Source organism: Oncorhynchus mykiss, chromosome 2 (assembly GCF_013265735.2).
Source record: "Oncorhynchus mykiss isolate Arlee chromosome 2, USDA_OmykA_1.1, whole genome shotgun sequence".
Taxonomy (NCBI): Eukaryota; Metazoa; Chordata; class Actinopteri; order Salmoniformes; family Salmonidae; genus Oncorhynchus; species Oncorhynchus mykiss.
The window spans coordinates 26,794,149-26,806,287 of record NC_048566.1 but is presented as its reverse complement, the minus strand read 5'-3'; the positions used below and the strand labels follow the sequence as shown (position 1 = coordinate 26,806,287).

At 43.9% G+C, this 12,139-nt stretch overlaps 1 protein-coding gene across 3 annotated transcripts in view; it reads left to right on the top strand.

Moving 5' to 3' along the window:
- The window catches only part of LOC110534567 (zinc finger containing ubiquitin peptidase 1), a 20,511-nt gene extending 8,372 nt beyond the window's left edge, over nucleotides 1-12,139 (top strand). For all 3 annotated transcript variants that reach the window (XM_036943690.1, XM_036943698.1, XM_036943696.1), the window contains exons 6-12: nucleotides 4,811-4,920; nucleotides 5,156-5,324; nucleotides 5,659-5,847; nucleotides 6,066-6,231; nucleotides 7,969-8,132; nucleotides 11,510-11,736; nucleotides 11,974-12,139. In XM_036943690.1, coding sequence (XP_036799585.1) covers nucleotides 4,811-4,920; nucleotides 5,156-5,324; nucleotides 5,659-5,847; nucleotides 6,066-6,231; nucleotides 7,969-8,132; nucleotides 11,510-11,736; nucleotides 11,974-12,021 — 1,073 coding nt within the window. In that variant the 3' untranslated portion in view covers nucleotides 12,022-12,139. The remainder of the gene's footprint in view (nucleotides 1-4,810; nucleotides 4,921-5,155; nucleotides 5,325-5,658; nucleotides 5,848-6,065; nucleotides 6,232-7,968; nucleotides 8,133-11,509; nucleotides 11,737-11,973) is intronic.

The window sequence follows — 12,139 nt, the reverse complement described above, 5'->3', positions numbered from 1 at the left end:
ACCCCAGCCTAAATACCCAAACAGCAAGCAATGCAGGTGTAGAAGCACGGTGGCTAGGAAAAACTCCCTAGAAAGGCCAAAACCTAGGAAAAAACCTAGCGAGGAACCAGGCTATGAGGGGTGGCCAATCCTCTTCTGGCTGTGCCGGTTGGAGATTATAACAGAACATGGCCAAGATGTTCAAATGTTCATAAATGACCAGCATGGTCAAATAATAATAATCACAGTAGTTGTCGAGAGTACAGCAAGTCAGCACCTCAGGAGTAAATGTCAGTTGGCTTTTCATAGCCGATCATTAAGAGTATCATTAGGAGTATCTCTACCGCTCCTGCTGTCTCTAGGGAGTTGAAAACACATCCGGTGAAGACGTCAGGGCTTCATAGCCGCAGGCAGAACAGTTGAAACTGGAGCAGCAGCACGGCCAGGTGGACTGGGGACAGCAAGGAGTCATCATGCCAGGTAGTCCTGAGGCATGGTCCTAGGGCTCAGGTCCTCAGAGAGCGAGAGAGAAAGACAGAATTAGGGAGAGCATACTTAAATTCACACAGGACACTGGATAAGACAGGAGAAGTTCTCCAGATATAACAGACTGACCCTAGCCCCCCGACACATAAACTACTGCAGCATAAATACTGGAGACTGAGACAGGAGGGGTCAGTAGACACTGTGGCCCCATCCGATGATACCCCCGGACAGGGCCAAACAGGCAGGATATAACCCCACCCACTTTGCCAAAGCACAGCCCCCACACCACTACAGGGATATCTTCAACCACCAACTTACCATCCTGAGACAAGGCCGAGTATAGCCCACAAAGATCTCCGCCATGGCACAACCCAAGGGGGATACCAACCCAGACAGGAAGATCACGTCAGTTACTCAACCCACTCAAGTGACGCATCCCTCCTAGGGACGGCATGGAAGAGCACCAGTAAGCCAGTGACTCAGCCCCTGTAATATGGTTAGAGGCAGAGAATCCCAGTAGAGAGAGAGGGGAACCGGCCATGCAGAGACAGCAAGGGCGGTTTGTTGCTCCATAGCCTTTCCGTTCACCTTCACACTCCTGAGCCAGACTACACTCAATCATATGACCCACTGAAGAGATGAGTCTTCAGTAAAGACTTAAAGGTTGAGACCGAGTCTGCGTCTCTCACATGGGTAGGCAGACCATTCCATAAAAATTGAGCTCTATAGGAGAAAGCCCTGCCTCCAGCTGTTTGCTTAGAAATTCTAGGAACAATTAGGAGGCCTGCATCTTGTGACCGTAGTGTACGTGTAGGTATGTACGGCAGGACCAAATCGGAAAGATGGGTAGGAGCAAGCCCATGTAATGTTTTATAGGTTAGCAGTAAAACCTTGAAATCAGCCTTAAAAGGAATCCAGTGCAGGGAGGCTAGCACTGGAGTAATATGATCAAATTTTTTGGTTCTAGTCACGATTCTAGCAGTCGTATTTAGAACTAACTGAAGTTTATTTAGTGCTTTATCCGGGTAGCCGGAAAGTAGAGCATTGCAGTAGTCTAACCTAGAAGTAACAAAAGCATGGATACATTTTTCTGCATCATTTTTGGACAGAAAGTTTCTTATTTTTGCAATGTTAGGTAGATGGAAAAAAGCTGTCCTTGAAACAGTCTTGATATGTTCGTCAAAAGAGAGATCGGGGTCCAGAGTAACACCGAGGTCCTTCAGTTTTATTTGAGACGACTGTACAGCCATCAACATTAATTGTCAGATTCAACAGAAGATCTCTTTGTTTCTTGGGACCTAGAACAAGCATCTCTGTTTTGTCCAAGTTTAAAAGTAGAACGTTTGCAGCTATCCACTTCCTTATGTCTGAAACACAGGCTTCTAGCAAGGGCAATTTTGGGGCTTCACCGTGTTTCATTGAAATGTACAGCTGTGTCTCATCCGCATAGCAGTGAAAGTTAACATTATGTTTTCGAATGACATCCCCAAGAGGTAAAAATATATAGTGAAAACAATAGTGGTCCTAAAACGGAACCTTGAGGAACACTGGAATTTACAGTTGATTTGTCAGAGGACAAACAATTCACAGAGACAAACTGATATCTTTCCGACAGATAAGATCTAAACCAGGCCAGAACTTGTCTGTGTAGACCAATTTGGGTTTCCAATCTCTCCAAAAGAATGTGGTGATCGATGCTATCAAAAGCAGCACTAAGGTCTAGGAGCACGAGGACAGATGCAGAGCCTCGGTCTGACGCCATTAAAAGGTAATTTACCACTTTCACAAGTGCAGTCTCAGTGCTATGATGGGGTCTAAAACCAGACTGAAACATTTTGTATACATTGTTTGTCTTCAGGAAGGCAGTGAGTTGCTGCGCAACAGCCTTTTCTAAAAATGTTGAGAGGAATGGAAGATTCGATATAGGCCGATAGTTTTTTATAATTTCTGGGTCAAGGTTGGGCTTTTTCAAGAGAGACTTTATTACTGCCACTTTTAGTGAGTTTGGTACACATCCGGTGGATAGAGAGCCGTGTATTATGTTCAACATAGGAGGGACAAGCACAGGAAGCGGCTCTTTCAGTAGTTTAGTTGGAATAGGGTCCAGTATGCAGCTTGAAGGTTTAGAGGCCATGATTACTTTCATCATTGTGTCAAGAGATATACTACTAAAACACTTGAGTGTCTTTCTTGATCCTAGGTCCTGGCAGAGTTGTGCAGACTTAGGACAACTGATCTTTGAAGGAATACGCAGATTTAAAGAGGAGTCTGTAATTTGCTTTCTAATAATCATGATATTTTCCTCAAAGAAGTTCATGAATTTATTACTGCTGAAGTGAAAGCCATCCTCCCTTGGGGAATGCTGCTTTTTAGTTAGCTTTGCGACAGTATCAAAAATAAATTTAGGATTGTTCTTATTTTCCTCAATTAAGTTGGAAAAATAGGATGATCGAGCAGCAGTAAGGGCTCTTCGATACTGCACGGTACTGTCTTTCCAAGCTAGTCGGAAGACTTCCAGTTTGGTGTGGCGCCATTTCCGTTCCAATTTTCTGGAAGCTCGGGTATTTTCTGTATACCAGGGAGCTAGTTTCTTCTGACAAATGTTTTTAGGGGTGCAACTGCATCTAGGGTATTCCGCAAGGTTAAATGGTGCAATAATCAGTTAGGTGGTTAACTGATTTTTGTCCTCTGATGTCCTTGGGTAGGCAGAGGGAGTCTGGAAGGTCATCAAGGAATCTTTAGGTTGTCTGAGAATTTATAGCACGACTTTTGATGCTCCTTTGTTGGGGTCTGAGCAGATTATTTGTTGCGATTGCAAACGTAATAAAATGGTGGTCCGATAGTCCAGGATTATGAGGAAAAACATTAAGATCCACAACATTAATTCCTTGGGACAAAACTAGGTCCAGAGTATGACTGGGACAGTGAGTAGGTCCAGAGACATGTTGGACAAAACCCACTGAGTCGATGATGGCTCCGAAAGCCTTTTGGAGTGGGTCTGTGGACTTTTCCATGTGAATATTAAAATCACCAAAAATTTGAATATTATCTGCTATGACTACAAGGTCCGATAGGAATTCAGGGAACTCAGTGAGGAACGCTGTATATATGGCCCAGGAGGCCTGTAAACAGTAACCAACATCGTTGGTGCCGACGTGGATAACAATATCTCTATACTCTCGACACTCGCCAGTTTTAGCTTTAGCCAGCACCATCTTCAGATTAGCCTTAACGTCGGTAGCCCTGCCCCCTGGTAAACAGTAGAGATATACTTCTCAGGTAAACAAATACCCGGATCGCTGGATGATTTGTTTTAATTCAAATACTGTGTGTAATGGAGTCGCCAATGACTAGGGTTTTCAATTTGTCAGAGCTAATGCTGGGAGCCTTCGGCATCTCAGACCCCGTAACAGGAGGAGTAGAGACCAGAGAAGGCTCGGCCTCAGACTCCGACTCGCTGCTTAATGGGGAGAACCGGTTGAAAGTTTCTGTCGGCTGAATGAGCGACACCGGTTGAGCATTCCTACAGCATTTCCCTCCAGAAGCCATGAGAAAGTTGTCCGGCTGCGGGGACCGTGCGAAGGATTTATACTAATGTTACTATCTGTACTTACTGGTGGCACAGACGCTGTTTCATCCTTTCTTACACTGAAATTACCCTTGCCTAACGATTGTGTCTGAAGCTGGGCTTGCAGCACAGCTATCCTCACCGTAAGGCGATCGTTCTCCTGTATATTATGAGTACAGCGACTGCAATTAGAAGGCATCATGTTAATGTTACCACTTAGCTTCGGCTGGTGGAGGCCCTGACGAACCACGTCCAGATAAAGCGTCCCGAGTGAAAAAGTTGAATGAAAAAAAAGTTGAGTGAGGGGAAAAACAAAAAATATAAACGGTAATTACAAAGTAAAAACCGTAAAGTTGTCAGGTAGCAAAGTAAGGTTGGCAACAAAACGCACAGCAACACGTAAACAAGTCTGCAAGTTGTGCTTCCAACATGTTTTATCTCCTGCTTAGATGTAGCCATGTTACAACAACGGGTCTCGGTAGAGATAGAGGATGGTGTAGTACCCCGTATCTGATTTGCACATGCACTTTATTGCCAGCCAGCTCCTGAAGTTGCAATATAATGATGTGTAATTTGTCCTTTGTGTGATCGGTTTTGAACTATGAATTTCCCTCTGGGGACTATAAAGTTTGAACTGAACGGAACTTATACAACCTGCCAGCACATGCCGCTGAGCTCTCACATGCAGCTGTCTTCACATCAGTTTTGTGACTACAAGATTGATTCCCATGGTGTGTTAGAGAGAGGGAATTGTGACTGACCCTGTGTGTGTTGCAGTGAGCCCTGGCTCAGACCTGAGGCTGGCCAGACGGCTGCAGGAGGAGGAGAAGCAGAGGAGGAAGGAGCAGGAGGCCAAGAGGGAGGCAGAGGAGTTCAAGAAGCTGCAGGTTCTTATAAAGTACAACCATAATAACACTGGAGTAGTGGATTTGACCTTGCTGCACGATGCACCATATGACGCATCTGTGCTTTGTCACATGGCTTATGTAGGAGTGTGTGGTTTATTTGTGTTTCTGCACGTCAGCAAGCATGATTTACAGTATATGTGTGTCTGCTTATGTATGCTGAGTGTGGTGGTGACCTCACCCTGACCCCTTGTTGTGTGTGTGTGTGTGTGTTTAGAGGCAGTTTGGTGTGGATGGGAGGGGGGGCTACCGCAGACAGATGGAGAGGACCATGGAGAAAGCCGTGTCTCGAGGTGTCATGGTGCCTACTGACTTCCACAACAAGAGAGCAGAGATGATGGAGGCTCTGGCCTCAGGGGTCGACGATGGCAGGACCAGAACGCAGGGTGTGTGTGTGATTACATTTCTTACCCGGATCTTGACTAACATAGCTCCCTCATTATTTACTATGTTCTCAAACTGAGTTGTTTAGATCACATCACGTTATCTGTTTATACAGCTGTCTATCTACCATCTCTCAGGAAATTAAACCCTGTTTTAGAAATGTTTTTCCTTCATTTTATTTAGCCTACTTTTATTTAGCCTGTCATTAATAACTGTCTTCTTTCAATTGAGGGGGGGGGGGGGAAATGCCATCTCCACCTTAGCCCCCCCCCCACTTTCTCTTTCTCTCTGTCTTTGTCATTCTCTTTGTTTATTGTATTCCTCTCATTCTGTCAGGTGTGCTGGGTGCTCTGTATGTTTACTACCAGAGGGAGGCCAGAGACTGTGTCCACGTGTGGCTGAGTGCTGACACAGACCACTTCTGCTCATCAGAGGGGGATAAGGGCTGGGGTTGTGGCTACAGAAACTTCCAGATGCTCCTGTCTTCTCTGCAAAGAATGGAGCCCTACACTACCTGTCTCTCAGGTACACAGAGACAGAGACACATATTCCAAAACCTCACATTCCACAATTGTTTACCATTCTCTCAAATCCAGTAGCTGTCTGGATCACTTAATGAAACAGTTGAATGCAGCCCTCTCAAAAAGCCGTTTCGCCATGTAATCTCCTAAACTAACTTTCTCTTAAATCTTCTATCATGGCATCTTTTCCTTGCCCCCCTCTCTCTCTCCCTCATCTCCCAGAGGGGTCAGTACCCAGCATCCCACAGGTGCAGGTGTTGATAGAGGGGGCGTGGCGGGAGGGGTTAGACCCACAGGGTGCCACCCACTTTAACCAGCGACTACAGGGCACACGGGCCTGGATAGGAGCTACAGAGATCTACGCTCTCTGCACCTCCCTCAGAGTCAGGTTAGAGCCCAGAGAGTCACACACAGAACGATAACATACTACACGCATTAGATCTTAACACATTTGCATAGCCAGCTATATTTGAATTAGATACACCTGAATGGACACACACACCTGAGTATACAAAATAAAAATAATACCTACTCTTTCCATGCCATGGACTGACCAGGTGGAAGCTATGATCCCTTATTGATGTCACTTGTTAAATCCACTTCAATCAGTGTAGATGAAGGGGAGGAGACAGGTTAAAGAAGGATGGTTAAGACTCGAGGCAGTTAAGACATGGATTGTGTGTCTGTGCCATTCAGAGGGGGAATGGGCAAGACAAAATATTGAATTGCCTTTGAATGGGGTATTGTAGTAGGTGCCAGGCACACCGCCGTGTGTCAAGAACTGCAATGCTGCTGGGTTTTTCACACGCAACAGTTTCCTGTATGTACAGTTGAAGTCGGAGGTTTACATACACCTTAGCCAAAAACATTTAAACTCAGTTTTTCACAATTCCTGACATTTAATCCTACTAAACATTCTCTGTTTTAGGTCAGTTAGAATCACCACTTTATTTTAAGAATGTGAAATGTCAGAATAATAGTAGAGAGAATGATTTATTTCAGCTTTTATTTCATTCCTCACATTCCCAGTGGGTCAGAAGTTTACATACACCCAATTAGTAATTAGTAGCATTGCCTTTAAATTGTTTAACTTGGGTCAAACGTTTCAGGTAGCCTTCCACAAGCTTCCCACAGGCCTCCTTGCTCGCACACACTTTTTCAGTTGTGCCACAAATTTTCTATGGGATTGAGGTCAGGGCTTTGTGATGGCCACTCCAATACCTTGATTTTGTTGTCCTTAAGCCATTTTGCCACAACTTTGGAAGTATGCTTGAGGTCATTGTTCATTTGGAAGACCCATTTGCGACCAAGCTTTAACTTCCTGACTGATGTCTTGAGATGTTGCTTCAATGTATCCACATAATTTTCCTGCCTCATGATGCCATCTATTTTGTGAAGTGCACCAGACCCTCCTGCAGCAAAGAACCCACACAACATGATGGTGTTCTTCGGCCTGCAAGCCTCCCCCTTTGTCCTCCAAACATAATGATGGTCATTATGGCCAAACAGTTCTATTTTTGTTTCATCACATCAGAGGACATTTCTCCAAAAAGTATGATCTTTGTCCCCATGTGCAGTTGCAAACCGTAGTCTGGCTTTTTTATGGCGGTTTTGGTACAGTGGCTTCTTCCTTGCCGAGTGGCCTTTCAGGTTATGTCGATATAGGACTCGTTTTACTGTGGATATAGATACTTTTGTACCTGTTTCCTCCAGCAACTTCACAAGGTCATTTGCTGCTGTTCTGGGATTGATTTGCACTTTTCGCGCCAAAGTACATTCATCTTTAGGAGACAGAAAGCGTCTCCTTCCTGAGCGGTATGACAGTGGCGTGGTCCCATGGTGTTTATACTTGCGTACTATTGTTTGTACAGATGAACGTGGTACCTTCAGGCGTTTGGAAATTGCTCCCAAGGATGAACTAGAATGGTGGAGGTCTACAATTTTTAGAGTCCATGCCCTAGCAAATTGAAGCTGTTCTGAGGGAGAAAAGGTGGGGGGGGGCTCAATATTAGGTGTTCCTAATGTGTTTTGTATACTCAGTGTACACACACAGTCACTATAGAATGTACATGGTTGAAAATGGAGTCTGTTCTCAGTCAGTTACCTCTAACCTGTGTCCCCACAGTGCCCGTGTTCTAGACTTCCACCAGCCCACGGGTCCAGGAGACACCCACCCCCGCCTCTTTGACTGGGTGAAGCAGTACTTCTCTCAGACTGCCACCAGAGGCGCCAGACTACCGCCCCGGGTGGTGCAGACCACACAGCCGCCCCTCTACCTCCAGCACCAAGGTAGTCTTAACATGGGTTTAGTGGATTGGATGGATTAGGTGATGATGGGTTACTGATATCCAATGTAGAATTTGTTTATGGCATGTGTCTATTTTATGTTTGCATGTGTGTCGTTTAGTGCTGAGCGATTAGTGCTTTTTGAGGTCGGTTGTGTTTTGGTTCGATCGTTCAAAAATAATCACGGATTTCGGTTTCGATATTTTTTATTACTTTTTTATATTAAATGCACTATACATTTTGTGGGTTGAATGCTGTAACAACACATACAAAAACAATAAAAGTCCCATGATGGTAGTGACTGCCCATTACTGCTTATCACTTAACTATCACTTATTCACATTTAATCAAATATTTCAGTTATTGTGTATATTACATTTGTTTAAATTGATGACTTTATTATTTAATTCCAAGTCATCTCATCTCGATAGAGCTGCTGCCTATGCTGTCTGCCAAAATCACTATTTTAGTGGTTCTTCAAAGTACATAAGACATACTTTAATGACTGCTGAATAGCAACTATCAATCACTTAGATCATGTATTTTCAGGTAGAGATACCTCTCGAAGTAACTGCTTTCTATCTCACTCGATCACGCGTGCTCCACACCGACCGGACAAGTAGGCGGGCGCGCAATGGATTATAGTCATTGTAGTTAATTACCATGTCTGCTCCACACAGACCGGACAAGTAGGTGGGCGTGCAGTGGATTATAGTCATTGTAGTTAATTACCACGTTTTCTGCACTTAACTATGTTGAAAAATGACCTGGTGGAAGCTTCAACTCCCCACTACATCACACAGTTTGGGCTTGATCTGATTTATCGCTAGAGAAACTGCACATCGAGCTCACAGAACAAAAACGAATGAAATGGAATTAAAATAACTGAATCTATGTCGGTCAATTAGTTGATTAAAAACTGAAATATAACTGAAATGTTGGTTAATCGCTCAGTACTAGTGTGTTTGAGATTTGTTTGTTTTGTCTGTGTGTACAGTCGTGGCCAAAAGTAATGAGAATGACACAAATATTAAATATTCACAAAGTCTGCTGCCTCAGTTTGTATGATGGCAATTTGCATATACTCTGGAATGTTATGAAGAGTGATCAGATGAATTGCAAAATTATTATTTGCCATGCAAATTAACTGAATCCTCCCAAAAAACATTTCCACTGCATTTCAGCCCTGCCACAAAAGGACCAGCTGACATCATGTCAGTGATTCTCTCGTTAACACAGGTGTGAGTGTTGACGAGGACAAGGCTGGAGATCACTCCGCCATGCTGATTGAGTTCGAATAACAGACTGGAAGCTTCAAAAGAAGGGTGGTGCTTGGAATCATTGTTCTTCCTCTGTCAACCATGGTTACCTGCAAGGAAAGACGTGCCATCATCATTGCTTTGCACAAAAAGGGCTTCACAGGCAAGGACATTGCTGCCAGTAAGATTGCACCTAAATCAACTATTTATCAGATCATCAAACACTTCAAGGAGAGCGGTTCAATTGTTGTGAAGAAGGCTTCAGGGCGCCCAAGAAAGTCCAGCAAGCGCCGAGACTGTCTCCTAAAGTTGATTCAGCTGCAGGATCGGGGCACCACCAGTACAGAGCTTGCTCAGGAATGGCAGCAGGCAGGTGTGAGTGCATCTGCACCCACAGTGAGGCGAAGACTTTTGGAGGATGGCCTGGTGTCAAGAAGGGCAGCAAAGAAGCCACTTCTCTCCAGGAAAAACATCAGGGACAGACTGATATTCTGCAAAAGGTACAGGGATTGGACTGCTGAGGACTGGGGTAAAGTAATTTTCTCTGATGAATCCCCTTTCCGATTGTTTGGGACATCCGGAAAAAAAACTTGTCCGGAGAAGACAAGGTGAGCACTACCATCAGTCCTGTGTCATGCCAACAGTAAAGCATCCTGAGACCATTCATGTGGGGTGTTGCTTCTCAGCCAAGGGAGTGGGCTCACTCACAATTTTGTCTATGAACATAGCCATGAATATAGAATGGTACCAACACATCCTCTGAGAGCAACTTCTCCCTACCATTCAGGAACAGTTTGGTGACGAACAATGTATTTTCCAGCATGATGGAGCACCTTGCCATAAGACAATAACTAAGTGGCTCGGGGAACAAAACATCAATATTTTGGGTCTATGGCCAGGAAACTCCCCAGACCGTAATCCCATTGAGAACTTGTGGTCAATCCTCAAGAGGCGAGTGGACAAACAAAAACCCACAAATTCTGACAAACTCCAAACATCGATTATGCAGGAATGAGCTGCCATCAGTCAGGATGTGGCCCAGAAGTTAATTGACAGCATGCCAGGGTGGATTGCAGAGGTCTTGAAAAAGAAGAGTCAACACTGCAAGTATTGACTCTTTGCATCAACTTTCATGTAATTGTCAATAAAAGCCTTTGACACTTATGAAATGCTTGTAATTATACTTCAGTATTCCATAGTAACATCTGACAAAAATATCTAAAGACACTGAAGCAGCAAACTTTGTGGAAATTAATATTTGTGTCATTCTCAAAACTATTGGCCACGACTGTACATCTGGTGTCTACGTTATCTCTAAAGCCGTGTTCACATTGGCAGTTTGAAGTGACTCAAATCCTATTTATTTGCATATCCGATTCAAATCTGTTCTGTTTCCTGCAGTCTGAACTGCCAAAAAGCACATGGAATCTGATATTTCAAGCCACATTTCAAACCACCTTCATAGGTGTTTTTAAAGTCAGATACAAATCTGATTCCCGGCCGTGTGACTTGTGTGAATGGTCAAACCAGATTTATTTGCCCTCCAGTGTTTGTTTTTTTAGACTTTTTTGGCATATCTTGTTGGTTGCTAGCTACTCCGTTGACAGTTTGACAAGAACATGTGGTAGTAACTTGCCGGTTAATTGTTTGCAAACAAATGAGTGAATATGCTAGAAAGCTAAACTGCTAGCTAGTTGACTGCTGTGGCTATCCAGATGATTCCATTTGAAAGTTGGATCATCTTATCCTTTTAAGGCTTTAAGTGTTCTTACACTATGATTTTTGAACATGCAAAGCAACTGGGGAAACATCCATGGCAGGCATTGTTATTACCTTAGCTTGATACATAACTTCTGAGTGATGGGAAGCATGAGCACCACCACCAATCAGCCTACAGCACTGTGCACACACCCGTTGTTACTATGAAAACTAGCATAGCCATGTCAGCAAATGAATGCTATCTGAACACACACAAATCCGATTTGGTCACTTGTAACATGCTGTGTGGAAAGTCAGTAGTCCAAAATGCATTTGAAAAACAAAACTGATTTGGGCACTAAGGCATGCAGTGTGAACAAGGCTTTAGTGTGTTTCCTCCATGTCTTCTATTGACATCCTCAGGCCATAGCCGCTCTATAGTAGGAGTGGAACAGAAGAAGAATGGCAGCCTGTGCCTGTTGCTCCTGGACCCTGGCTGTTCACCTGGAGATGTGAGGAAACTGCTGAGCCAAGATGGCTCCACTGTTAGCACAGCTGTCCGCCGCATGAGGAAGTTCTCTGGCAACCTGAAACATAGGCAGTACCAGGTTGTGGTTGTAGATGGCATGCTCTCCCCCGAGGAGAAACAGGTGAGTCCGAGTGGCTCTTAAGCTCTTAACTGCATACAGGTACAGTATTTGGTCATCTGGATGGTGTTCCGTAAGGATAAAACCCTTTGAAATGAAGTGAAACAGGGAGGTTGCACCTGAAATTCTCCAATAAGAACACAGGTTTTGACTTTAAATTGTGAAGTGTTTTGCTATGATGTGCTCTGAACTGGGAATCAACTATTCGATTTCGATATTGATTTGTTTTTTGTTTGTCAGACCCGCGTTCTCAACTCAAGAACACTCCAAGCCGAGAGGATCCCTTGATGCTGGAATGCAGTTGTCGCATTCATTTTACTGTGAATGTAAATTTGTAACTGCCAAAAACATTTCATGTTGAATTTTCTTTGACATTTTATTAAGGTAATAAATGATGTATTTTTAA